Source organism: Staurois parvus, unplaced genomic scaffold, assembly GCF_062004578.1.
Source record: "Staurois parvus isolate SC_StPar_1 unplaced genomic scaffold, SC_StPar_1.0 ptg001208l, whole genome shotgun sequence".
NCBI lineage: Eukaryota > Metazoa > Chordata > Amphibia > Anura > Ranidae > Staurois > Staurois parvus.
The window spans coordinates 453,765-479,538 of record NW_028319004.1 but is presented as its reverse complement, the minus strand read 5'-3'; the positions used below and the strand labels follow the sequence as shown (position 1 = coordinate 479,538).

General features: G+C 48.9%; 1 protein-coding gene across 1 annotated transcript; it reads right to left on the bottom strand.

The window, feature by feature from the left end:
* Nucleotides 1–1,398: 1,398 nt before the first annotated feature.
* Nucleotides 1,399–25,480, bottom strand: LOC149438165 (uncharacterized). Its single transcript, XM_089660181.1, has 9 exons — nt 25,432–25,480; nt 20,735–20,871; nt 20,525–20,603; nt 20,311–20,408; nt 19,994–20,221; nt 19,708–19,914; nt 19,391–19,618; nt 19,125–19,266; nt 1,399–1,589 (listed from the first exon to the last, which is right to left on the bottom strand). The coding sequence occupies exons 1-9, from the start codon at nt 25,478–25,480 to the stop codon at nt 1,399–1,401; spliced, it is 1,359 nt and encodes a 452-aa protein (XP_089516307.1).
* Between the last annotated feature and the right edge of the window lie 294 nt (nt 25,481–25,774).

Genomic DNA, 25,774 nt, shown 5'->3' with positions numbered 1-25,774 from the left:
ATCTAGTGGCACATGTGGTATTTTCCATATTAAATCATGGAAAACATTCAAGAAGCAGATCTAATAACATCCATTTTCACCCCATTCACACAGGAGGAATGGACATGCACTTTCACCAGGTGAATGGATCTACACATTCTTTATGAATAGACCCCCAAATTTCAGGAGACGTTTCTATAAAGACGGGAAGTATGGAGCAGAGAAATGAATAGACCTCCCAGCAATGTTATTACCAGGCTGCAGCTAGGGGGAGCTCTAATGTCACCCCAGCAGAGGGATCCCATCTAGCCCACATTAACCCTCTCACTGCCAGAGCTGTTTCTGCATGATTTTGCACACATGGGAAAATGCAGATTTTGGTCCTGAAGATGAGATAAACCCCCAAACATCTATTCTGTGACATCAGAGGCCCTGGAGAATAAAATGGTGGTGATTGTTAAGGTGTTCCTTGTACACAGATTCCCCTTCATATCCGCCTTTATTTCCTCCTTTCCCCCATGCAATCAGTAAGGTGGGGGAAGGGGGCCAATTATAAGAACTGATCTCCTGTCCATCTCTCCCTGCATCCGCTGAAAGCTCCCCCTCTTCTTCCTACTGCCGGCTTTTAGTGGCTGCAGGAGAGATGGACCGGGGATTGGTTCTTGTACTTGTACCCCCTCATTCCCCCAGCACACTGATTACATGCTACTGTCTGCCATCCGATTTATGCTGTTTTCCAGCCCCCTCTACCCCCATCTGCCTCCTCCCAAACGCTGCCTGGCTTTCCCTCCCATCCCTCCTGCCCCTACCACTGGCTGCTACAAGCACACGGGATGTTTCAGGATGGAGAGTGGGGGAAGGGGTCATTAAATATTTCATTTACAGGCCTCTTCCTTTTCAGAATGAGCGCACTGGCTGTGTCCATCCATAACTGAAGCATAGTACACATTATTTCCCTGGTTTCAGCCTATGATTGAACAGGAGTCTGTAGCTGGCCTCTGCTCATTCATTCTGCAGTACAGCTGAGGATACAGAGAATCGGATTAAGGAATGTTCTCAATCCCTTTCTCCATCTCAGAAGTGAGACATCGGGGGTCTGTTTAGACCCCTAGTGGTTCACAAATGCCCCCAAAAAATATATTGTGAAAAAATTGTAAAAACTTAAAAAAATTCTAACATTTAAAACAATTGAAAAAAAATGTCAAAAACAATTGGGACTCATTTAGATTTGCAGTATTTTTTGTTTCCATAATACATTTTTATTTGGTTTTACAAATATAGTTACAACAACAAAAAAACTAAATTTGTACAGTGAAAAGCGACACAATATCACAGTCTAGGTGCTGCGTTAAAGTTTAAGAAAGAGAAAAAAAGAAAAATTGAAAAATTCCTAACAATCCTTCTAGTTCCACGAAATAATCATTTTAGAGTATCCAAGAAAAGGTTAAACATAATATCTGAGGTTCCGGTTCTGAACCAGTCGGACCGGGGAGTCCAAGCTTTGTCAGATTTGGTCATATTTAGGTCTGCTAAAGATTTCTCATAGATGAAGTGGGTCTGGACTCGCTCAATGACGTCTTTTACAGAAGGGGCGGAGTCTTTTCCATTGTCTAGTAATGGTGAGTACCGATGCTAGAATAATATGTGTCACTAAGGCCCTGATTTACTAATGTACATAGATGGCCTCTAGGCGCATTTCCGTGGGCTAACGTCTACTTTTCTTTGGAATCCGTCTACTTTTAGGCGGCAAAGACATTTACTAAAGAAAGAGTCTAACAAATAGACGGGAAAGTGAATTTACTAACCAGGCACAATCCAGGAATCCGTCTAAGAAAGCAGACGTCCTAGAAGCACGTCTAACACAAAGAACAATCACTGCACAAACGTTCACATTGAAATTTGCTTTCCCAAATATCTGGACTTCACTTTAAACAATATATTCCTTTTAAAACATTTTTTCAGTGGGTAAAAAATAGTTTTTTTAGGGAATTCATGACAGTCAAGAACTAGACGCTTTTCCAACATCTATGTAGGGATATACAGTGAAGGAAATGAGTATTTGCTCCCCTGCTGATGTTGAATGTTCGCCCCTCACACAGAAATGATCGGTCTAACAATGGAATGTTCGGTGTAACACTGAGAGACAGAATACAACAACAAATTCAGCAGAAATGCGTCTAACAAATGATGACTGATCTGCATGTTCATGAGGGAAAGAAGGATTTGATCCCCTATCATTCAGCAGGATTTCTGGCTCCCAGGTGTCTTTCACACAGGTAACAAGCTGAGATTAGAAGCAGTCTCTTAAAGGGAGTGCTGCTAATCTCATTGTGTTACCTGTATAAAAGACACCTGTCCACAGGAGCCATCAAACCATCAGATTGCAAACTCTCCACCATGGCAAAGACCAAAGAGCTGTCCAAGGATGTCAGGGATAAGATGGTAGACCTACACAAGGCTGGACTGGGCTACCAAACTATGGCCAAGCAGCTTGGTGAGAAGGTGACAACAGTTGGTGCAATCATTCACAAATGGAAGAAACACAAAACAAGTGTCAGTCTCCCTAGGTGTGGTGCACCATGCAAGATCTCACCTCGTGGAGTGTCAATGATCATGAGAACAGTGAGGAATCATTCCAGAACTACACGTGAGGATCTTGTCAATGATCTCCAGGCAGCTGGGACCACAGTCACCAAGAAAACAATTGGTAACACACTACGCCGACAAGGACTGAAATCCTGCAGTGCCCCAAGGTCCCTCTGCTCAAGAAAGCACATGTCCAGGCCCGTCTGAAGTCTGCCACTGAACATCTGAATGATGCCGAGGAGGACTGGTGGGAAGTGTTGTGGTCAGAGGAGACCAAAATCCAGCTCTTTGGCATCAACTCAACTCGCCGTGTTTGGAGGAGGAGGAATGCTGCCTATGACCCCAAGAACATCATCCCAACTGTGAAACATGGTGGTGGAAACATTCTGCTTTGGGGGTGTTTTTCTGCTAAGGGGACAGGACAACTTCACCGCATCAAAGGGCGATGGATGGGGCAATGTACCATCAAATCTTGGGTGAGAACCTTCTTCCCTCAGCCAGGGCATTGAAAATGGGTGGTGGATGGGTGTTCCAGCATGACAATGACCCAAAACACACGGCCAAGGCAACAAAGGAGCGGCTCAAGAAGAAGCACATTAAGGTCCTGGAGTGGCCTAGCCCGTCTCCACACCTTCATCCAATTGAAAAGCTTTGTAGGGAGCTGAAAGTTTGAGTTGCCAAACGTCAGTCACCAAACTTTAATGACTTGGAGAGGATCTGCCAAGAGGAGTGGGCCAAAATCCCTCCTGAGATGTGTGCGAACCTGGGGGCCAACTCCAGGAAACGTCTGACCTCTGTGATTGCCAACAAGGGATTTGCCACCAAGTACTAATTCATGTTTTGTGAAGGGGATCAAATCCTTCTTTCCTTCATGAACATGCAGATCAGTCATCATTTGTTAGACGCATTTCTGCTGAATTTGTTGTTGTATTCTGTCTCTCAGTGTTACATTGAACATTCCATTGTTAGACCGATCGTTTCTGTGTGAGGGGCGAACATTCAGCATCAGCAGGGATAAAATACACATTTCCTTCACTGTATATGAGCATGTGCAGGACACAATGTAGCCGTCTGCCGCGGGTGCTTTCTTTTTAGCCGCTGTTCAATAGTAAATCTCTGTGTGGATTCCTCTGACAAACGGCACTCGGTCACGTCTCCTGTGTGTGGAGTCCTCTGACAGCCGGCACTCGGTCACGTCTCCTGTGTGTGGATTCCTCTGACAGCCGGCACTCAGTCACATCTCCTGTGTGTGGAGTCCTCTGACAGACGGCACTCGGTCGCGTCTCCTGTGTGTGGAGTCCTCTGACAGCCGGCACTCGGTGGTGTCTCCTGTGTGTGGAGTCCTCTGACAAACGGCACTCTGTCACGTGTCCTGTGTGTGGAGTCCTCTGACAGCCGGCACTCGGTCACGTCTCCTGTGTGTGGAGTCCTCTGACAGCCGGCACTCGGTAACGTCTCCTGTGTGTGGAGTCCTCTGACAGCCGGCACTCGGTCGTGTCTCCTGTGTGTGGAGTCCTCTGACAGACGGCACTCGGTCGCGTCTCCTGTGTGTGGAGTCCTCTGACAGACGGCACTCGGTCGTGTCTCCTGTGTGTGGAGTCCTCTGACAGCCAGCACTCGGTCGCGTCTCCTGTGTGTGGAGTCCTCTGACAGCCGGCACTCGGTCGCGTCTCCTGTGTGTGGAGTCCTCTGACAGCCGGCACTCGGTCACGTCTCCTGTGTGTGGAGTCCTCTGACAGCCGGCACTCGATCACGTCTCCTGTGTGTGGAGTCCTCTGACAGCCGGCACTCGGTCGCGTCTCCTGTGTGTGGAGTCCTCTGACAGACGGCACTCGGTCGTGTCTCCTGTGTGTGGATTCCTCTGACAGCCGGCACTCGGTCACATCTCCTGTGTGTGGAGTCCTCTGACAGACGGCACTCGGTCGCGTCTCCTGTGTGTGGAGTCCTCTGACAGCCGGCACTCGGTCACATCTCCTGTGTGTGGAGTCCTCTGACAGCCGGCACTCGGTCGCGTCTCCTGTGTGTGGATTCCTCTGACAGCCGGCACTCGGTCGCGTCTCCTGTGTGTGGAGTCCTCTGACAGCCGGCACTCGGTCGCGTCTCCTGTGTGTGGAGTCCTCTGACAGCCGGCACTCGGTCACGTCTCCTGTGTGTGGAGTCCTCTGACAGCCGGCACTCGGTCGCGTCTCCTGTGTGTGGAGTCCTCTGACAGCCGGCACTCGGTCGCGTCTCCTGTGTGTGGAGTCCTCTGACAGACGGCACTCGGTCGCGTCTCCTGTGTGTGGAGTCCTCTGACAGCCGGCACTCGGTGGCGTCTCCTGTGTGTGGAGTCCTCTGACAGCCGGCACTCGGTCGCGTCTCCTGTGTGTGGAGTCCTCTGACAGCCGGCACTCGGTGGCGTCTCCTGTGTGTGGAGTCCTCTGACAGCCGGCACTCGGTCGCGTCTCCTGTGTGTGGAGTCCTCTGACAGCCGGCACTCGGTCACGTCTCCTGTGTGTGGATTCCTCTGACAGCCGGCACTCGGTGGCGTCTCCTGTGTGTGGAGTCCTCTGACAGCCGGCACTCGGTGGCGTCTCCTGTGTGTGGAGTCCTCTGACAGCCGGCACTCGGTCGCGTCTCCTGTGTGTGGAGTCCTCTGACAGCCGGCACTCGGTCGCGTCTCCTGTGTGTGGAGTCCTCTGACAGCCGGCACTCGGTCACGTCTCCTGTGTGTGGATTCCTCTGACAGCCGGCACTCGGTGGCGTCTCCTGTGTGTGGAGTCCTCTGACAGCCGGCACTCGGTGGCGTCTCCTGTGTGTGGAGTCCTCTGACAGCCGGCACTCGGTGGCGTCTCCTGTGTGTGACAACCAGCACTCGGCAGATCTTTATGAATTCTAATTTGATTTCCTTAGTTCTAGTGATTAAGTTTTTGTTTCTTATCCTTTATAATTATTTCTGTAACGGAATATCCCACAAACAGCGCTCTCAACCTACTAATATACCAAAATGAATATAACCAGTGTATAAATGAATATAACCAGTGTATAAATGAATATAACCAGTGTATAAATGAATATAACCAGTGCATAAATGAATATAAATGACATGTAAAATTATATAAGAAAATTATATAAATAATAAAATAAAACTGCCACCAAATAAAGTGCCAATATGTGCCAAACAATATATATATAATTAAATCATACAAAAAAGTCCAGTAAGTGAAGTCCAAATATATATATAATCTTTCTTCAATGAAGATATGAAATCTTTCTCCAATAGAAATCTTTTCTCCACAATGGTGAATATTTCAGTGCTCAACACCCCATCAAAGTGCCAACTCACCAGATTCTGGAGATTAACCAGCATATCCTTCACATATCAATGGATGTGGAACATTCAGCAGCATAACAATAATCCTCCTTCATCAGATGACTGATCTCATTACTCTCTGTCATGGTAAGTATAAGACACATGTGAACAGATAGAACACTCACTTTAGCATCATTCCATTTTAATGTTTATTCTTCAAAATTCCCCCTTTAAAAACACTCACATTCTGCAAGTAAATATACAGCCTTTTTGTATATAAAACCGTCTGCAGCCTGCAGCACACAATCTCCTGCTCCCAGCACACACAGTGGAGTCTCACCAGCCGTAGTCGGCAACAGATGATGCGGTTGTGGTCATGTGGTCCAGCCATGTGGTAGCGGCATACATGATGATGTCACTGCTCGATCACGCCCTAACGCGTTTCGTCACACAACTTCGTCTGAGGGTGTCACCTCATATGGATAATGATATCATCCTAAAGACCCTGCCCCCTCTTTTACATTTAGCGTATAGGGACCAGAAGCCATCATTCATGGTCAGTGCAATAATGGATCATATGTATTCTCTGGAGTTGTCATCATGATTGATGATGATCTGCATTGCTGGAAAACATGATTCATGATGCATTTACAATGCTGGAAATTTTAAAGACTTTTTATTTCTTAATAAAAGTGTTACTAAACTCCGGATCCTGGATTCACTATATCCGCTCTCCCCGGACCCCGCATTCACTATATCCGCTCTCCCCGGACCCCGCATTCACTATATCCACTCTCCCCGGACCCCGCATTCACTATATCCACTCTCCCCGGACCCCGCATTCACTATATCCACTCTCCCCGGACCCCGCATTCACTATATCCACTCTCCCCGGACCCTGCATTCACTATATCCGCTCTCCCCTGACCCCGCTGTCAGGAAAGGTCTCACCATTGGGTGTGCTGGGGCTCACCTGCTATGTGGGCTGCAGTACCAGTTCTCACCAGTGGGTGCTTTTCAGCAGCCAGGATTGCACTCCTGCAATCAAGCCATCACCTGAGGCTGATCGCAGGAGGTGTATTTAAGCAGTACCAGGCCTGCAATCAGCGCCTTGGGGTTTTCCCATGAGCCCTTGTTGTCCTGAACCTGTATCCTGTCTTCTACCTGCTTGACTCTCCTGCTCGATTCTGACCACGACTGAACTCTGCCTGCACCAAACCGGCTCTCCTTTTTGACTGTCCATTTGCCTGCCCCTCTGTGCCATATCTGCCCGATTGTTCCTGACCCGGCCTGCCTGACCACTCTACCTCTCCAGCCCTGACTATGCCTGTGTTCCTGAACATATTGATATTAGTTGAAGGTTTGTTTTTTGTTTACTGTGCATTTTTGTATATTTGTGCAGCTCTTAATAAATTATATTATTATTACATCATTCCTAAAGCCTGCTGTTCCCTGTGTCAGTCCACACATCTCTGGTCATACCTGGATCCCTGACACCCACATTCACTGTATCCGCTCTCCCCGGACCCCGCATTCACTATATCCGCTCTCCCCAGACTCCTCATTCACTGTGTCCGCTCTCCTCGGACCCCGCATTCACTATATCCGCTCTCCCCAGACCCCTCATTCACTGTGTCCGCTCTCCTCGGACCCTGCATTCACTGTATCCGCTTTCCCCGGACCCCGCATTCACTATATCCGCTCTCCCCGGACCCCTCATTCACTATATCCGCTCTCCCCAGACCCCTCATTCACTGTGTCCGCTCTCCTCGGACCCTGCATTCACTGTATCCGCTCTCCCCAGACCCCTCATTCACTGTATCCGCTTTCCTCGGACCCTGCATTCACTATATCTGCTCTCCCCGGACCCCTCATTCACTATATCCGCTCTCCCCGGACCCCGCATTCACTGTATCTGCTCTCCCCGGAAGCCGCATTCACTGTATCCCCTCTTCCCGGACCCCGCATTCACTATATCCCCTCTCCCCGGACCCCGCATTCACTATATCCGCTCTCCCCGGACCCCGCATTCACTATATCCGCTCTCCCCGGACCCCCATTCACTATATCCGCTCTCCCTGGACCCCGCATTCACTATATCCGCTCTCCCCGGACCCCGCATTCACTATATCCGCTCTCCCTGGACCCCGCATTCACTATATCCGCTCTCCCTGGACCCCGCATTCACTATATCCGCTCTCCCCGGACTCCGCATTCACTATATCCGCTCTCCCCAGACCCCGCATTCACTATATCCACTCTCCTAGGACCCCGCATTCACTATATCCGCTCTCCCCGGACCCCGCATTCACTATATCTGGTCTCCCTGGACCAAGCATTCATTATATCCGGTCTCCCCGGACCCTGCATTCACTATATCTGGTCTCCCTGGACCCCGCATTCACTAAATACGCTTTCCCCGGACCCCACATTCACTATATCTGCTCTCCCCAGACCCCGCATTCACTATATCCGCTCTCCCTGGACCCTGAATTCACTATATCCGCTCTGCCCAGACCCCGAATTCACTATATCCGCTCTCCCCGGACCCTGCATTCACTATATCCGCTCTCCTCGGACCCTGCATTCACTATATCTGGTCTCCCACAGTACACAGAACATGGAAATGCAATTATTTTAGCAAATATAAACTGCTAAATCGGTTTTCTCATCAGCAGTTTATAGAAGTCTTATGACTTCTATCAGTGTCCAGCAGAGCACTAGCTAAAGCTTGTAGGAGTTTTCTTTCTGCTCTAGGAGGATGCAGGACCCCTGATCCTCTGTCTGGACAGTGCTGATTGGCCCTGTGCTGATCACATGCACTCTCCCAAGAAAGAAAAAAACCTCTTTAGCAATACACACTAAACTGAGCATGTGCAAATGCCTATGGTTCAGTCTGTCTTATCAGGAGATAAGAGGTGGTCACTTGAAAAAGGGAGGAACAGAGAAGACAGGATCAAACAGCCTTTTTACACAATGCAGAGGATTAACCCCTTAGGGTCCACAGTGAGTATAACAAGCATGCTTAACTGCATGGGGAACCCAATGCCATTTTTAAGGTCCCCCATTAACATCTATAGTAGACTCATCTAGGATAAGGGTCTGGTATGTGTTTTTAGGGGGAACACCATGCCATTTTTAGGGTCCCCATTAACATCTATAGTAGACTCTCATCTAGGATAAGGGTCTGCTATGTGTTTTTAGGGGGAACACAATGCCATTTTAGGGTCCCCCATTAACATTTATAGTAGACTCTCATCTAGGATAAGGGTCTGGTATGTGTTTTTAGGGGGAACACAATGCCATTTTAGGGTCCCCCATTAACATTTATAGTAGACTCTCATCTAGGATAAGGGTCTGCTATGTGTTTTTAGGGGGAACACAATGCCATTTTAGGGTCCCCCATTAACATTTATAGTAGACTCTCATCTAGGATAAGGGTCTGGTATGTGTTTTTAGGGGGAACACAATGCCATTTTAGGGTCCCCATTAACATCTATAGTAGACTCTCATCTAGGATAGGAGTCTGGTATAGATGAAGGGAATCTTTGGCCCTTTGTTTACTAACAGAACAAAGCCCCCGGGATCTGTCATTAATATAAAGCCTAAGGTTAGCCAAACATTTCTTTACAAAATCAGCACAACAGACAGTACTTACTGTCAATACAAAGTGTCCCTTGTACTGATGACTTCCTCTTTAGTTCTCCATCCTACAATCCCCCTACCCCCACCGTGGTAACAGGTAAATGATTCAAGGTATGCCTCCTCCATTCATAGATTGTCTTCCATTTATAGAAGCTATAGTACTGACTTCTGTTAATGGAGTAGGGGGTGGGAAGAGTGGGCATACAGTAGTTGAGTTCCATCATCAGTCCCTTGGTGGGTATCCTGTCTTCTGCAGCCACTTATCAGTGTATTAAATATTCAGAATACAATGTCCTGGAAGGGGGATTCCCCCATCCACTTCACTTGTTTGGATGGAAAAGAGAAAAGACCCTGTCCCATCTTTGGGGACCAAAGATTCCTAGTGGGGGGAATGTGTAGCCAGGTGCAGGCTACTAAGAGATGGAGGAGAGGAGACATTACAGAGTACACAACAGGTTGTTTCATTTCCCCTTATGTTCATGGATAGATCATTGCATCATCTTTCTGCCTCTAGAGGGAGGTCACTCTTACTGACTCTGAAAGCAGAGGATCCTGGGACATGTAGTCCCTCAGCTAACACTGAAGAATAAAGCAGCCCAGAGACTACAACTTGCTTGAGAGCCAAAGCAACAGGGGATCCTTGGAGAGTTTTTAAATTTACTGTAATTGGTGGTCTCAGGGTCTTGTCCTGGGGACTCTGGAGAGTTCAGTTGTGTGCTGCCCTTCTGCTAGTTTCTGTGGAGAGAAACAGCGACACGGCAGTTCTACATCCAGCCCTCCAGTGACCGTCCTACGTACGCAGCAACCAGATCAGTGACACCGCACCTTCCAGTGACCATCCTATGTAACCAACAAGCAGTTCAGTGACACCGTACCTTCTAGTGACCATCCTACATAAGCAGTTGAATGACACCGCACCTTCCAGTGACTGTCCTACGTAAGCAGACAGCAGTTCAGTTACACTGCACCTTCCAATGACCATCCTATGTTAGCAGCAAGCAGTTCAGTGACACCGCATCTTCTAGTGACCATCCTATGTTAGCAGCAAGCAGTTCAGTGACACCACATCTTCCAGTGACCGTCCTACGTAAGCAGCAATCAGTTCAGTGACACCGCATCTTCTAGTGACCATCCTATGTTAGCAGCAAGCAGTTCAGTGACACCGCATCTTCTAGTGACCATCCTATGTTAGCAGCAAGCAGTTCAGTGACACCGCACCTTCCAGTGGCAGGTACATAGAACCACATTCATCACCAGCAGCCAGAGACACAGGGACATCCATACTGACCATAATCAGTGGTTTCCACTGCAGCCCGCTGTGCATTCTTCACATCATCCTATCTGCTCCAGAGCCTGTTCACCCCCCTTTCCTGCACCACAGTTTTATCTTCAGTCATGATTGGTGGAAGGGAGATTGTCCAACCTTCACTCTGTGCCTTACATATGGACATTGCTAGCAGAAACCTTTACCCTCCCCCACTTCCTCTCTACTTCTCACACGTGGACACCGCTAGCAGATACCTTTACCCTCCCCCACTTCCGCTCTACTTCTCACACGTGGACACTGCTAGCAGACACCTCTACCCTCCCCCACTTCCTCTCTTTCTCACACGTGGACACTGCTAGCAGACACCTCTACCCCACTTCATCCAATGAGATCCCATTACTCCATCTTCTCTGCAGATTTGACCCAGTCATTATCATCCCCTATACTCCAATTGTTGAAGGGCCCCATCTATAGCCGGCAGAAGATGAACTCTCCTTGATCTCCATATACTGAATATCCATCGGTAACTCAGAGATGCTCCCACTTTCCATTAGCCAATCCCTGCTCCTCCTCCCTCCACACCCGCCCCATATACAGTCCAGGCGTGGCAGTCCCGGGAGTGCAGCTGTAGCTGTGTGAAGCCTGAATGTCCCAGTAGGAGGAGTTCTGCCCGCAGTGTGAGCTGCACTCCTGGAGGACCCTTTTCCAGTCTATGCTGCACCACCCCCAGCTTCATGATTGGCCTTCCTCTGCCTCATTGTCTGATATCAATTGTCCGTGTATTGCTACATGTTGGGGATTTCTGCTACAAATCTGAACTAGGAATAGAGAAAGGTAGAAAGGATGGCGCTCTACTTCCTGCTCTCTGTGCTTTCCATCCCCCATCAACCAATCACAATGTGTCCACAATCACCATGGAAATGATCAGATCAATGAAACGTTTGTCATAGACAGACCATCATGTGCCGATCATATACACAGACATTTGTATCACGGGAAACATACAAGAAACATGTATGGAGAAAGACACGGGAAAGTCCCAATATGTGCATTCACCAATCACTCCTTCATTCCCGGTATACACACAATTCCATTGCTTCCATGTGTACACCATCAGTCACTCTTCTAGAATTGGGACATTTTATTACCACCCACCTCTTCAGTGATCCCCCACCATGCAAGTATTGTCCTCACCTCCAACTGTGGGCCTAATTATTTTTATTATTATACAGTATTTATATAGCGCTAAAAGGTTTGCTCAGCGCTGTACATTATAGTGGGGACAGAACATGGGACAATACAGTAACATTACAATACATGAGGGGTTTGAGGGACCGGCTCTTTCAAGCTTACAATCTAGGAAAGAGGGGATAGAGGTACAGGAGGAAGTGGCTGTGGGGGATGGAGTGGTAGGAGGAGTGGAGGAGATCGGCTGTTAGGTGAGGGTGGGGTAGGTTTCCCTGAAGAGATGGGTTTTCAGGGTGTGCCAAAAGGAGAGTAGGGTAGGTGACAGTCTGATGGATTGGGGTAGTGAGTTCCAGAGGATGGGGGAAGTCCTGCAGTTGGGCATGGGAGGAGGAGACCAGGGAGCTAGAAAGTAGGAGGTCTTGTGAGGAGCGAAGATTATGGGTTGGGTGGTATTTGGGTATCAGGTCAGTGATGTAGTTTGTGGCAGCGTTATGAATGGCTTTGTATGTCAATGTTAGTAGTTTGAATTTAATGTGTTAGGCAATCAGGAGCCAGTGGAAGGAATGACAGAGGGGGGTGGAGGACACTGAGTGGAGGCCAGTGGAAGGAATGACAGAGGGGGTGGCAGAAGCGGAGCGGTTGGTGAGGTGGATGAGTCTGGCCGCTGAGTTCAGGATAGACTGAAGCGGGGATACTCTGTGATGAGGTAGGCCGGTGAGGAGGGAGTTGCAGTAGTCCAGGTGTGAGATGATGAGGGAGTGAACACGTTGTTTAGTAGTGTCTGGGGTTAGGAACGTACGTATCTTGGAGATGTTGAGGAGGTGGAGCCTGCATGAGTTTGCCAGCAATTGAATATGGGGCTGGAAGGACAGGTTTGAGTCTAGAGTGACACCTAGGACTTTGGCTTGTGGGGTGGGACTGATGGTGGCATTGTTAGTCGTGATGAAGAGGATGGGGGGCACACGGGCTGGGGGGAAAATTAGGAGCTCAGTCTTGGAAAGGTTCAATTTGAGGAAATGGAGCGACATCCAGTCTGATATGTCATTCAGTAGGTGGGTGATACGGGCGGAGACTGAAGGGGTGAGGCGAGGGGTGGAGAGGTAAATTTGCATCATCGGTGTAAAGGTGATAGTTGAAGCCATGGGAGTGTATCAGTTTGCCGAGGAAGGGGGTGTAGATGGAGAAGAGAAGGGGCCCGAGGACAGAGCCTTGGGGGACCCCAACAGAGAGGGGGAGGTGGTAGCATTATAGGTAATGCTGAAGAAGCGTTGGGATAGACAGGAGGAGAGCCAGGAGAGAGCAGAGTCTCTGATGCCAAGGGAGTGTAATTTATTGAGGAGGGGGTGGTCGACTGTGTCGAAGGCTGCGGAAAGGTCGAGGAGTAGGAGCACTGAATAGTGTCCATTAGCTTTGGCTGTTAGCAGGTCATTAGTGATTTTGAGGAGGGCGGTTTCGGTGGAGTGCAGGGGAAGGAGGCCAGACTGTAGTGGATCGAGGAAGTTGTTGTCGGTGAGGAGGGTGCTTAGGCGATTGTAGACTAAGCGCTCAAGGAGCTTGGATGTAAATGGCAGCATGGAGATGGGTCTAAGGTTGTCAGGTTGGTGGGGTCCAGGGAGGATTTTTTGAGTATGTGGGTGATGTGGGCATGCTTTAGAGGGAGGGAACATGCCAGTAGAGAGAGAGAGATTGAAGATGTGGGTGAGGGACCATAGGATGGAGGAGGAGTTGTGTGGGGACAGGGTCAAGGGGGCAGGTGGTGAGGCAGGCTTCTGAGAAGACCTTAGTGACCTCCTCAGTGGTAGCAAGGCTGGAGGAGTGGAGTGTTGGGGAGGTTATAGTGTGTGGGATGTTAGGTGTGGTGGGGGGCAGGGCGGTTGTGAGGTCAGAGGAGGGGAGAGTTGGTGGGGTTATGGTAGGAGGGAGGCTAGGTGGGGAGGTAGGTTGAGCATTGGCGATGTTCTTACAGATTGTGTCGATCTTATTTTGGAAGTGAATGGCAATCTCGTGGGCGGTGAGTGAGGTACTGGGTGGGGGGGAGAGAGTAGGGAGTTGAAAGTGGAGAAGAGCCGGCGAGGACAGGTGGAGAGGGTGTTGATGAGGGCCTAATGAGTGCTTGTAACATTTGTCCACAAAGTATTAATAATAGACCTCCAAGTGTTTGTGAAATCTCCCACCACAAAATGTACTCAGCCAATCACAGGGCAGGACTCCATTTTTATTCTTCTCCTGCTATCAATGGCCAACCCGGTCCCACACTTCATCCATGTCTTTGGGGACCTCTGATCTCCTTATGAACTGTTTCTTCCATGATGAAGATCAGCCATGGAGTATATCTGAGGTGTATATCAGGGTGTGCTTCTTCCCCACATGAGAGCTGGGATGTCCAGCAACATTCATCTAGAAGACATTTCCCGCACTCAGGGCACTAATACACCTCCAGGGTTGTGTGGGACCCCTGATGTACAGGAAGACAGGACTTCAGTGCGGAATATTCCCTCACTAAGGAGTGGAAAGTAGCTTCTCCCTCGTGTGCAAACTCTGATGTTTGTAAAGATGGGACTTCTGTGAAAAACATTTCCCACACTCAGGACAGGAATATGGCTTCTCCCCTGTATGAGATCACTGATGTGTATAAAGACTGTACTTCACTGAAAAAAATTTCCCGCACTCAGAACAGGAATACGGCTTCTCCCCTGTGTGAGATCTCTGATGTCTGTAAAAATGAAACTTTTGTGAAAAACATTTCCCGCACTCAGAACAGGAATACGGTTTCTCCCCTGTGTGAGATATCTAAAGTTTGTCAAGATCAGATTTCTGTGAAAAACATTTCCCACACTCAGGACAGGAATACGGCTTCTCCCCTGTGTGCAATCTCTGATGAGTGTAAAGACTGGATTTATCCGAAAAACATTTCCCACACTCAACGCAGGAATATGGTTTCTCCCCCATGTAAGATCTCTGATGTGTATAAAGACTAGACATGTCTGCAAAACATTTCCCGCACTCAAGACAGGAATATGGCTATTCCCCCATGTGAGACCTTTGATGTCTGTAAAAATGTGACTTTTCTGAAAAACATTTCCCACACTCAGGACAGAAATATGACTTCTCTCCCGTGTGAGATCTATGATGTCTGTAAAGACTGGTCTTCACAGAAAAACATTTCCCGCACTCAGTACAGGAATATGGTTTCTCCCCAGAGTGAGATCTTTTATGCACATTAAGACGACATTTATAAAGGAAACCCTTCCCACACTCAGTACAGGAGAATATCTTCCCTATTGGAAGGCCGGCCCAGTCCCGCACAGTCTGAGGTTCCTCAGGATATGAGGAATCCGATGGTCCATCTACACTGGGTGGTGCCGGATGGACATTGGAAGGAGCCGGGTTTTCTCCTGGACTATACTGTGTGATGTCCTCATCTTCTACTTTCCAGTCTGGAGACAAAGTGAGACAATCCTCGGAGGTTTTCCTCATCTCCCGGCCATGGACTAAAATACAAAGACAAAGAGGATTACTAGACAGGAGCTGATTGGTTCCCCCAAACCAGGACTCCACCCACATGAGGCAGCTTGGTCTCTGAGGAGTTTACAATTCCACCCTCAAGGTGTCACGGTCGCCCCCTCGCCTGCTGTCCCTTCCTCCCCTCAGTTCAGGTGGTCTGCAGCAGCTCTCCCCTCGCTCTCCTTTGATCCTCCTCCCTCCCTTCCCCTTGCAGATTCCTCACATCCTGCACAAGGAGAAAACGCCCCCTGTGGTGCGGGTAGCACCTCTCCTCAGGGAAGCTGCCGAGGAGTCAGGCACCCCGCTGGACCCGCATAGCACGGGCCTCCGGGGTGTCTCTGAACCCCCCCCTCCCGGTGGGCGCAACGTGAGAACGAGGCTTCCCATGCTCTGCGCCTGCCAGAGACAAAGGGTGCGCTCCCTGAGCGTGGCCAGAGTGAGGGGGGCGTGCCTCGTTGCCCCGGCAACCCGACACTGGACCGGCCATTGCCAGGGCAACCAGGAAGCGTCCTGCTCCAGCATAAGAGGACCAGAGCGGGACCCGGGAGGTTGTTGGTCCCCTGTACATCACCATGAGTAGCTGTTGGGAGGTCTGAGCTGAGGCCAGACCCCCACAGCCAGACCCAGCTGAGTACTTTGCTGATCCCTGGGGGCTAGAGGTGCCTGCTGTCTGCTGTGTGCCAATGAGTACTCCTGCCTGTTATCCATTGTGTGCCAATGAGTATTCCTGCCTGCTATCCATTGTGTGCCAACGAGTACTCCTGCCTGCTATCCATTGTGTGCCAATGAGTACTCCTGCCTGCTATCCATTGTGTGCCAACGAGTACTCCTGCCTTCTATCCGCTGTGTGCCAACGAGTACTCCTGACTGCAATCCATTGTGTGCCAACGAGTACTCCTGCTTTCTATCCGCTGTGTGCCAACGAGTACTCCTGCCTGCTATCCGCTGTGTGCCAACGAGTACTCCTGCCTTCTATCCGCTGTGTGCCAACGAGTACTCCTGACTGCAATCCGCTCTGTGCCAGCGAGTACTCCTGCCTGCTATCCATTGTGTGCCAACGAGTACTCCTGCCTGCTATCCATTGTGTGCCAACGAGTACTCCTGCCTGCTATCCATTGTGTGCCAACGAGTACTCCTGCCTTCTATCCGCTGTGTGCCAACGAGTACTCCTACCTGCTATCCGCTGTGTGCCAACGAGTACTCCTGCCTGCTATCCATTGTGTGCCAACGAGTACTCCTGCCTGCTATCCATTGTGTGCCAACGAGTACTCCTGCTTTCTATCCGCTGTGTGCCAACGAGTACTCCTGCCTGCTATCCGCTGTGTGCCAACGAGTACTCCTGCCTGCTATCCGCTGTGTGCCAACGAGTACTCCTGCCTGCTATCCGCTGTGTGCCAACGAGTACTCCTACCTGCTATCTGCTGTGTGCCAAAGAGTACTCCTGCCTGCTATCCATTGTGTGCCAACGAGTACTCCTGCCTGCTATCCGCTGTGTGCCAACAAATACTCCAGCCATCTATCCGCTGTGTGCCAACGAGTACTCCTGCCTGCTATCCATTGTGTGCCAATGAGTACTCCTGACTGCTATCCGCTGTGTGCCAATGAGTACTCCTGCCTGCTACCTGCTGTGTGCCAATGAGTACTCCTGCCTGCTATCCGCTGTGTGCCAATGAGTACTCCTGCCTGCTATCCGCTGTGTGCCAATGAGTACTCCTGCCTGCTATCCGCTGTGTGCCAATGAATACTCCTGCCTGCTATCCGCTGTGTGCCAATGAGTACTCCTGCCTGCTATCCGCTGTGTGCCAATGAATACTCCTGCCTGCTATCCGCTGTGTGCCAATGAATACTCCTGCCTGCTATCCGCTGTGTGCCAATGAGTACTCCTGCCTGCTATCCATTGTGTGCCAATGAATACTCCTGCCTGCTATCCGCTGTGTGCCAATGAATACTCCTGCCTGCTATCCGCTGTGTGCCAATGAGTACTCCTGCCTGCTATCCATTGTGTGCCAATGAATACTCCTGCCTGCTATCCGCTGTGTGCCAATGAATACTCCTGCCTGCTATCCGCTGTGTGCCAATGAGTACTCCTGCCTGCTATCCGCTGTGTGCCAATGAGTACTCCTGCCTGCTATCCGCTGTGTGCCAACGAGTACTCCTGCCTGCTATCCATTGTGTGCCAATGAATACTCCTGCCTGCTATCCGCTGTGTGCCAATGAGTACTCCTGCCTGCTATCCTCTGTGTGCCAATGAGTACTCCTGCCTGCTATCCGCTGTGTGCCAGAGGTTACTCCTGCTTGCTGTGTGCCCGAGGTGACTGCTGCTTAACCGTGAGTGCTCAGACCCGCCTGTCGGAACTACCCCCCATGGGTCTCCCTATTTTCCCTGCCTGAACTGTCCATGAATCCCCCTATTACCTTGCCTGGACTGGCCCCATTGAATGCCCCTATGTTCCCTGCTTGGACTGCCGTTGAATTTCCCTCTTGTCCCGCCTAGACTGCCCCATTGAACACTCAGACCTTTCCTACCTGGATTGCTCCATTGAACCTCCCTATTACCTTTGCCTGGAACTGCCTGCTTGGATTAATACTTTCTCAGGCCATTGCTACCCAAATTGCCCTATCGTGGGCCGGATTACAATTGTTTTGGGCTCCTCCCCTCTCTTCCCCTTTTGGGTACCCAGACGCTACCTTCCTACCCTGATTGAGTGCCTCCCATAGTTCAATACAGCTTTGTGTGTTTATCATCCTCCGTGTGTGTTGTGTCCTGCCTACACTTCCATCACACAAGGGAACTAGGAAATGGCTCCTCTGATCTCCTACCAGGTCATTTCTTTATTCATGGACCTTAGTCAGAGAGTGAGGAAACAACCAGAACTGTCTTTTATAGGAGGGACAGTGATGAGGGGATTATAGGACGAGGGTCCCCACCCCCTCTATCACTCATCGCCATCTTCCCAACACAAGAAGTACTGCACTTCCTTATTTAGTCCATGATTTAGTCATGAAGAACAGCGGGGCTGAGCCCCACCAGAGGTCAGAGAGTATACAGTGCAGGGGTCAGGAGTATGTAATGTACAACATAGAGTATATAGTGCAGGGGTCGGGAGTATGTAATGTACAATATAAATTATACAGTGTAAGGGTCAGGACTCATAATATTGGTATTCAGCAATCAGTGGAAGCTTAAATGTTTACTGTAGACAAGTTGCAGAGATCCCACACCGCTGCCTCCCATCTCCTGAGACTGCACTCAGTGACTTGGGTCTGAGACACTACAGACATATCCCTCCACCCGGCACAGCCAGACCACAGAGCAAGGAACCCTGGGAGAATTGTTCTGTCAGAGGTCCTACTAGACCCGGGCAAAGGGCAGGAGGCCCAAATTACATGACCCAAGTACCTAGGTCTAGTAATGCTCATGAATCAACATTTTCCTGCCAGCTGAACCCCAAAACCTCCATAAATCCAGTCTAGATACATAAATTGTGTCTGCAGCACAGAGAAGGAAGATTATCCGAGAGAAATCCAGGAATACAGGACGGGGAACACAGCTCAGGAAAGTGACCAGGGGATTACAGGCTGATATCACCCAGTCCCCGCCCTACTCTGGACCAATCAGTGAGCAGTATGGGTGGAGGAATGGATTTAGTGTTCATGACCCACCTGTGCTGATCTCTGTAGGAGTGTCCTCCTCTATAAATGTCCCCGTTATTCCATCCTCCTCCATAGACTGCTGATCATCCCTCACATACCCCTCTTCTTCTTCTGCTTTCACCTCAAATTCTATATCGATTGGATCTCCACTCTAAATCAAGGAAATGAGAGAAAATATCATCTGTAAAATGTAAGATTTATGATTGTGACATCACATAAAAAAATCCACACTTTGTCTCCTCAAGTCCATGTTCTAGATGCTCCATCCCACCAACCTTGTAATAATGAGGGATGGTGTGACCTTCCTGTGTGGAATCCCGGGAATACAGAGGACAGGTACATCTCTCTGGTGGGTTCCTGTAGCTGGATGACTCCACCATGGTGTCCTGGTACAGATCTTTGTGTTCTCTTAGAAGCTCTGACTCCTCCATCACCCCATCCTCATCCTCCTCCTCTTTTATCTCTTCGTTAATCTCAACTTTAGGATCTCTCAGGTTTCCACTCTGAATATATAATAAAAATGCCATCAATGGTAACAATGCAGATAATGAACAGATCCTAATGATACTATCAGTGATTGTTCCTTATCTACCTGATGATGGTGAGGGATGGTGTGACCTTCCTGTGTGGAATCCCGGGAATACAGAGGACGGGGACATCTCTCTGGTGGGTTCCTGGTATTAGGTGGCTCCATCATATCCTTGTGTCCTTCTGAAAACTCCTCCATCACTCCATACTCCTCATCCTCCTCTTTATACTCTTCTTTAACATCAATATTATCATCCCCGAGGATTCCACTCTGAAAGATATAATAAAACATTCATTGTAACAAACATGCTGTGTATAAATCACAACTACCAATAATTGTCATCATCTACCTGATGATGGTGAGGGATGGTGTGACCTTCCTGTGTGGAATCCCGGGAATACAGAGGACGGGGACATCTCTCTGGTGGGTTCCTGTAGCTGGATGACTCCACCATGGCGTCCTGGTATAGATCTTTGTGTTCCTTTAGAAGCTCTGACTCCTTCATCCCCCCATCCTCATCCTCCTCCTCTTTTATCTCTTCGTTAATCTCAACTTTAGGATCTCTCAGGTTTCCACTCTGAATATATAATAAAAATGACATCAATGGTAACAATGCAGATAATGTACAGATCCTAATGATACTATCAGTGATTGTTCCTCATCTACCTGATGATGGTGAGGGATGGTGTGACCTTCCTGTGTGGAATCCCGGGAATACAGAGGACGGGGACATCTCTCTGGTGGGTTTCCATGACTGGATCCATCTGTAGCAAACACACACACTGACTGAATCCATTGTTTCTATGTGTTTATCAGATGATGGGGGATCTAGGTGGATCCTCCGTACTGCTCTCTCCTTTACAATAAAGTCTCCTCTTACCCGGTGATGTGAGGGGCGGCTGATTGTCCATCATGACGTCCTTGTAGAGATCCTTGTGTCCTTCTAAATACTCCCACTCCTCCATGGAGAAATAGACAGTGACACCCTGACACCTTATAGGAACCTGACACACACAATGATACAGTCACCATCCAGACACATCCCTTGTCTGTTACTGGAGAATGTCCCAGAATTCCCGGCACCGCTCACCTCTCCTGTCAGCAGCTCAGTGATCTCTCTGGTGACTTCTAGAATCTTCTTCTTCTTTCTCTCTTCTATCAGGGAGGGAGGTGGAGGCAATGTGATGTCATATGATCTCCAGACTTCACAGGAGGAAAACTCTACATCTGAACACAAATAGTCACATCAAATGATATTCCCAGAATCCTCCTCACCTCTCCATTCAGGTCTCCATTTTATTAAAGCCCCACTTCAGGCTGAGGTATAATTCCCCCCACAGGACCCCCACACTACGCAGGGTATAGGCTTGTTGCAGCATTCTGATGTCATTACATACAACGCAGGACCAACAGTCCCACTTTACATGTGAGGATACCAAGGACCCCACATCCTAAGAGCATCAGGGAAAAAGCCAGATGGAGGGACATTGGGAGGAGGAGCTGTGAGGTCAGTGTGATGTCATAGGATTCTCTGACTCTGGATGGAGGGACATTGGGGGGAGGAGCTGTGAGGTCAGTGTGATGTCATAGGATTCTCTGACTCTGGATGGAGGGACATTGGGAGGAGGAGCTGTGAGGTCAGTGTGATGTCATAGGATTCTCTGACTCTGGATGGAGGGACATTGGGAGGAGGAGCTGTGAGGTCAGTGTGATGTCATAGGATTCTCTGACTCTGGATGGAGGGACATTGGGGGGAGGAGCTGTGAGGTCAGTGTGATGTCATAGGACATATAGACTCTGGATGGAGGGACATTTGAGGGGTCCGCTATATGAGGCTCCCATGCAAACCAAATCACTGTTCCTGGGTGCGTCCTACCTCTCCTCAACTGAAGAGTGACCTTTGACCTTTACCATCCAGAAATCTGTCCGGAATCTGTGGAAGTAAGCTGTCATGTGATCAGGTGACGTGCGGAGGAACGGAGTGTAAATAGCAGACAATTGTCTCCAGAGCCCCTAATGGTGGGGATGGATTTGGCGGCGTGCTGGTGCCAAGTTTCCTCCCCCCAGGGTCACTGCAGGTGTGGAGAAAAGCTGTGTAAGAGGATATGGAGGAGAGATGAGGAGGAGATCCAGGAATCAGGAGAAAGGTCAGGGCAAGCAACAGACGAGCGCATCCAAGAGACCAAGCCGGGGTCACTACACAGAAAATCAATCCAAGGAAACAACAGGCAGGACGAGGAATAGCAAGAAGGAGCTGAGAGACAAATGAGAATATTGCTCAGCCAATGGGAGATGATCTCAGCATGACTTCCATCATGAAGGAGATGAGGGGGAGGGGAGGAAGTCACTGAAGGTGACCATAGATCCATGGAAATTCAGCTGGTTCAGCAGGGATCGCTCACATTTCCATCCATGTGTGGCCACTGCCGGATAAAAGACACTCCCCCAGCGGCTGCAGCCAATAGCTTCAGTGCTGATCCGTGTATTCTGAGAGCGGAGGAGTCCCCCCATTGTCAGAATACAAGAGTGCAGCGGGGAGGATTCCCCCATCCACCTCCAATGTGTGGATGGGAGAATCACTTCAGTTTTTATGGTCATCCCGCTGGCTGAACGATAAAACTGAACCATGTAGGCCAGCTTTGGGAGCAAATATATTATCATCAACTCCTCCCCCTGAAGGGGTTCATCTACGTATTACCTCCTCTGCTGCCACATCCAGGAATGTCACCTCTCTACTTCTTCCTGATTCACCTCTCCCCTGGAACGTCCTGTCTGTACCTGAAATCACTTCCTGTCTGTACCTGACATCACTTCCTGTCTGTACCTGACATCACTTCCTGTGTGTCTTCCATATAGACTTCCTGTCTGGGTAGAAGTGAGATCCCCACCTTGTGGAGCTCAGAGGAACTGCAGCCCCGAGAAGCGTCTGGTAGTGTGACCCCGGCCTTGTGCTGGGTGTGTATGGACTGTAGATCCTTATAGAGGGGTCACCTCCACTCCCACCAAGGGGGACAGAAATATATGACTCCTCGGGGGAGGGGTTTTGGCCCCTTTGATTTTGCAGTAACATTGATTGCAGATTTAGTCCTGTAGAACATATGGTATATGGATACAAAGCCCCCCAGCTGGGAGTAAAGGGTGGAAATGGCTGGTGACCCCAGATTTGGGCAATGATGTCATCACTATAAATGGATAAAACCCGCGCTATGTGTAACAACTCCAAACCTACAAAAACCTTCTAGCGGACTGCTGCTGTAACAAAGGGAAGGATTCCCTGTCATCTAGAAGAGCATTATGTGTCACAGCGCTGTCCTATTGTGTGTGCACAGAAATCATCACAAATACACTACAAATATGTGGAGACATTCAGAGATAAAGAGCTCGGGGCTCCAAATCCTATTCTCTGCACATCCACTGCTTCCACTTTACACCCACTTCATTGGTCTTATGGGGTTTATCAATAAATGAAGGAAACTGAACCGTGTGCAAATCCATCCACAACATAAAGGGCTTTGTGCTCAAGATGCTGCTCCCTGCAGATCCACTGCTTCCACTTTACACCCACTTCATTCATCTCATCAGATTTGCTGCTGTAGGAAATCATTTATAATGATGTCCCATCTCGCTGCTCGTAAACACAATTCTGCAGCTAATTGGCCACTAGGATTACTTTTACATGAAAGCCGACCTCCAGCTAATAAACCAGCACTAGAATGGTGCCTGTAGCTGCAAGCATCCTCCCGGTATAACCACTCCAAGTCCAGCGACGTTCCAGTACATTGCTGGTCCATGTTGGACATATATGTACCAGCAGAGAACACGGACATACGATGAATCGGGTCTGCGGACCAATATGACTGCAATTCATTCTTTTCTGTAATGCCGATGTTGGGGGTTTGGCCCAATAAGTTTTAATTTCATAAACGGTGATAGAGTTCCATGTGAATTGTGTGACAAGAGCTGAATTTGGGTGTCGCCATGTATTGTGGTGTATAAATTGCCTTGGCCCACAATTGGTACAAATCTTCTGTGAAGAACAGTGGAGGGGCTGAACACTGTGTGATGTCACTAGTGGCAGGAATACAGAGATCAGTGAAACATTCTATATACTGACACTGTGCTAATGGCACTGGCTGGGTGACGGGGCCATCAAAGGGTTAAATGTGCTAATCTAACGTGTGTGTACAATGTAGTGGTGCTTTTACTCGGTGCCGTGTTCTCTCTTCTCTCCCTGGACCGACGGGGGGGGCAGTGGGGGGTGCAGGCGCATTGACACCCCAAAACAGGAAGTGATGCAGATTACGCCACTTAGCCAAGAGCTGCTGCTCGCCCACAAAATGCGGGTAAGTGGTTGGCAAGTAGTTAAAAAAAAAACTTAAAAAAATTTAAAACAAAATTCTCAATATGGTATTTAACTTTTTTTTAAATACTTTTACCAGAATAGTAGGATGTTACCATAGTAACCATTGTACTACTGTGGGGGGAGGGGGGTGATCAGGGATTTTGTTTCCACACTTTTCTATGCAGGAGAAATAATGGTCATTTCTCCTGCAGTGCAAAGCTTGCTGTCAGAACTGAACTCATTCATCAACTGTCATCAGTGAGTTAGCTTTTTGACAGCTCAAGATAATGGTCTGTGATTGGCTGGAGCTGGTCACATGGTACAGGGTGCTGGGATTGGCCCCATGTATCATGTGACAGCTGTGGGCCAATCACAGCTCACTTGGAGGAGAAGCAGAGCTGTTATGAATGAGATTGATTCATAATAACTGCTTACATTGGGATCACCTAGAGATCACATGATCACCGGGTCACAATCACTGGGATCTTCATTCCGCTGTATCCACCAGACACAGCAGTCGGGGGGAGGGGAGCGCTGTGTGCTGGCTCGGGTGTGCGGTGTGCCTCCTGTGTTAGTACAGCCAGAGTGATGTACAAGTACATTGCTTTGCCTGTAGCTGCCGCCTGGCCACAGTACATTGCGGGTGGGAAGCGGGTAATCTAGGACTAAGGATTCCAAGCTCACTCCTTGGGCCATGATATCATCCAGGCAAGAAATGTAAGTTCTGTGTTCCAATTATGAGGTGACAACAGCATAGAGTGCTTTCAGGATAATGGACAAAGGTAGACAAGCATTGCATGCTGTTGTTGTGTGAAGCAAGTCTGTCTCCTTTTTTATTACAGATAATACATTTTGTTTGGCTTTTTCTACATTGTTCCCCGATCCTGACATTCGTGGCCTCCTGGGCTGGATGTGCCGCTGGATCCAGGCCCTGGAGCAAGCCCTGGAGGTGGAACCAGACGAGGACCAGCCCAGCCTTGGAGCCTATTTCAGGCAGCAATTTTAGTTTAGTTACAATTTTTTATGATGTTTTATAGTTTTCTATTGATTGTTGGTAATAAATGTTCTATTTCTCTTGGACAGTGCCCTGTGTTGTGGCCTTCTTCAGCCTTTGCAGGTCGGCAATCTTCTTCATTGCAGTTGGAGCTGATCTGCATGTCCCTAAAGCATTGCAGGACTCTGCTAGCTCCAGCTGCACTGGACAATCTTGCTTACCTGGAATTTCTGGTAATGTCCAAACAAAGTGTTTTCTGGCAAGTCCAGCTTTAGGACTGTAGCAGATAGGATTGCATGTTTCCGAGAGGTAAACCAGCTCCTTCAATCCTAAGCTGGGATACATAAAGATTGAAGTTGTCTGCTTGCTGTCTGCAGCTACTCCCAATCTTGGTTTGCTTCCTCTTGTGAAATGCTGCAACAGTTTACACAGAACACTCCATTCACGTTACATTGTTCACGTTTGGAGTAGCTCTTCATTCCATCCAGGGACTTCCACATAGCTTGGTGGAGTGTAGTTGTGTAGACTGCCAAAAGGGGGGTGCAGCCAAGTAGACAATGTGGGGGGATCCTGTGGCCCAACTCTGTCAAGATGTCTCCCATCACCTCATCTCCAGTTGGGATTGGCATTCCACAGAAGTCACATGACTTGAAAGCTGCTCTTGGAAGGACTATCAGTTATGGATGAGACCAGTTACATGCAATGTCCCCCAGAGAAGAAGGGGCCCTAATGGGCAAATTGTCTATCTGCTCCACACATACCACTTGGATCCAACTTGTTGCTCATTCACATGT

Bases quoted from the DNA above. Each gene is read 5' to 3' on its own strand.
- LOC149438165 (XM_089660181.1), bottom strand. From the start codon at position 25,480: ATGTGGAAGTCCCTGGATGGAATGAAGAGCTACTCCAAACGTGAACAA. The intron at 20,872-25,431 runs GTAACGTGAATG...ATTTGTGTTCAG, and splicing joins CTACTCCAAACGTGAACAAT to ATGTAGAGTTTTCCTCCTGT. The intron at 20,604-20,734 runs GTGAGCGGTGCC...TTCTCCATGGAG, and splicing joins CTGAGCTGCTGACAGGAGAG to GAGTGGGAGTATTTAGAAGG.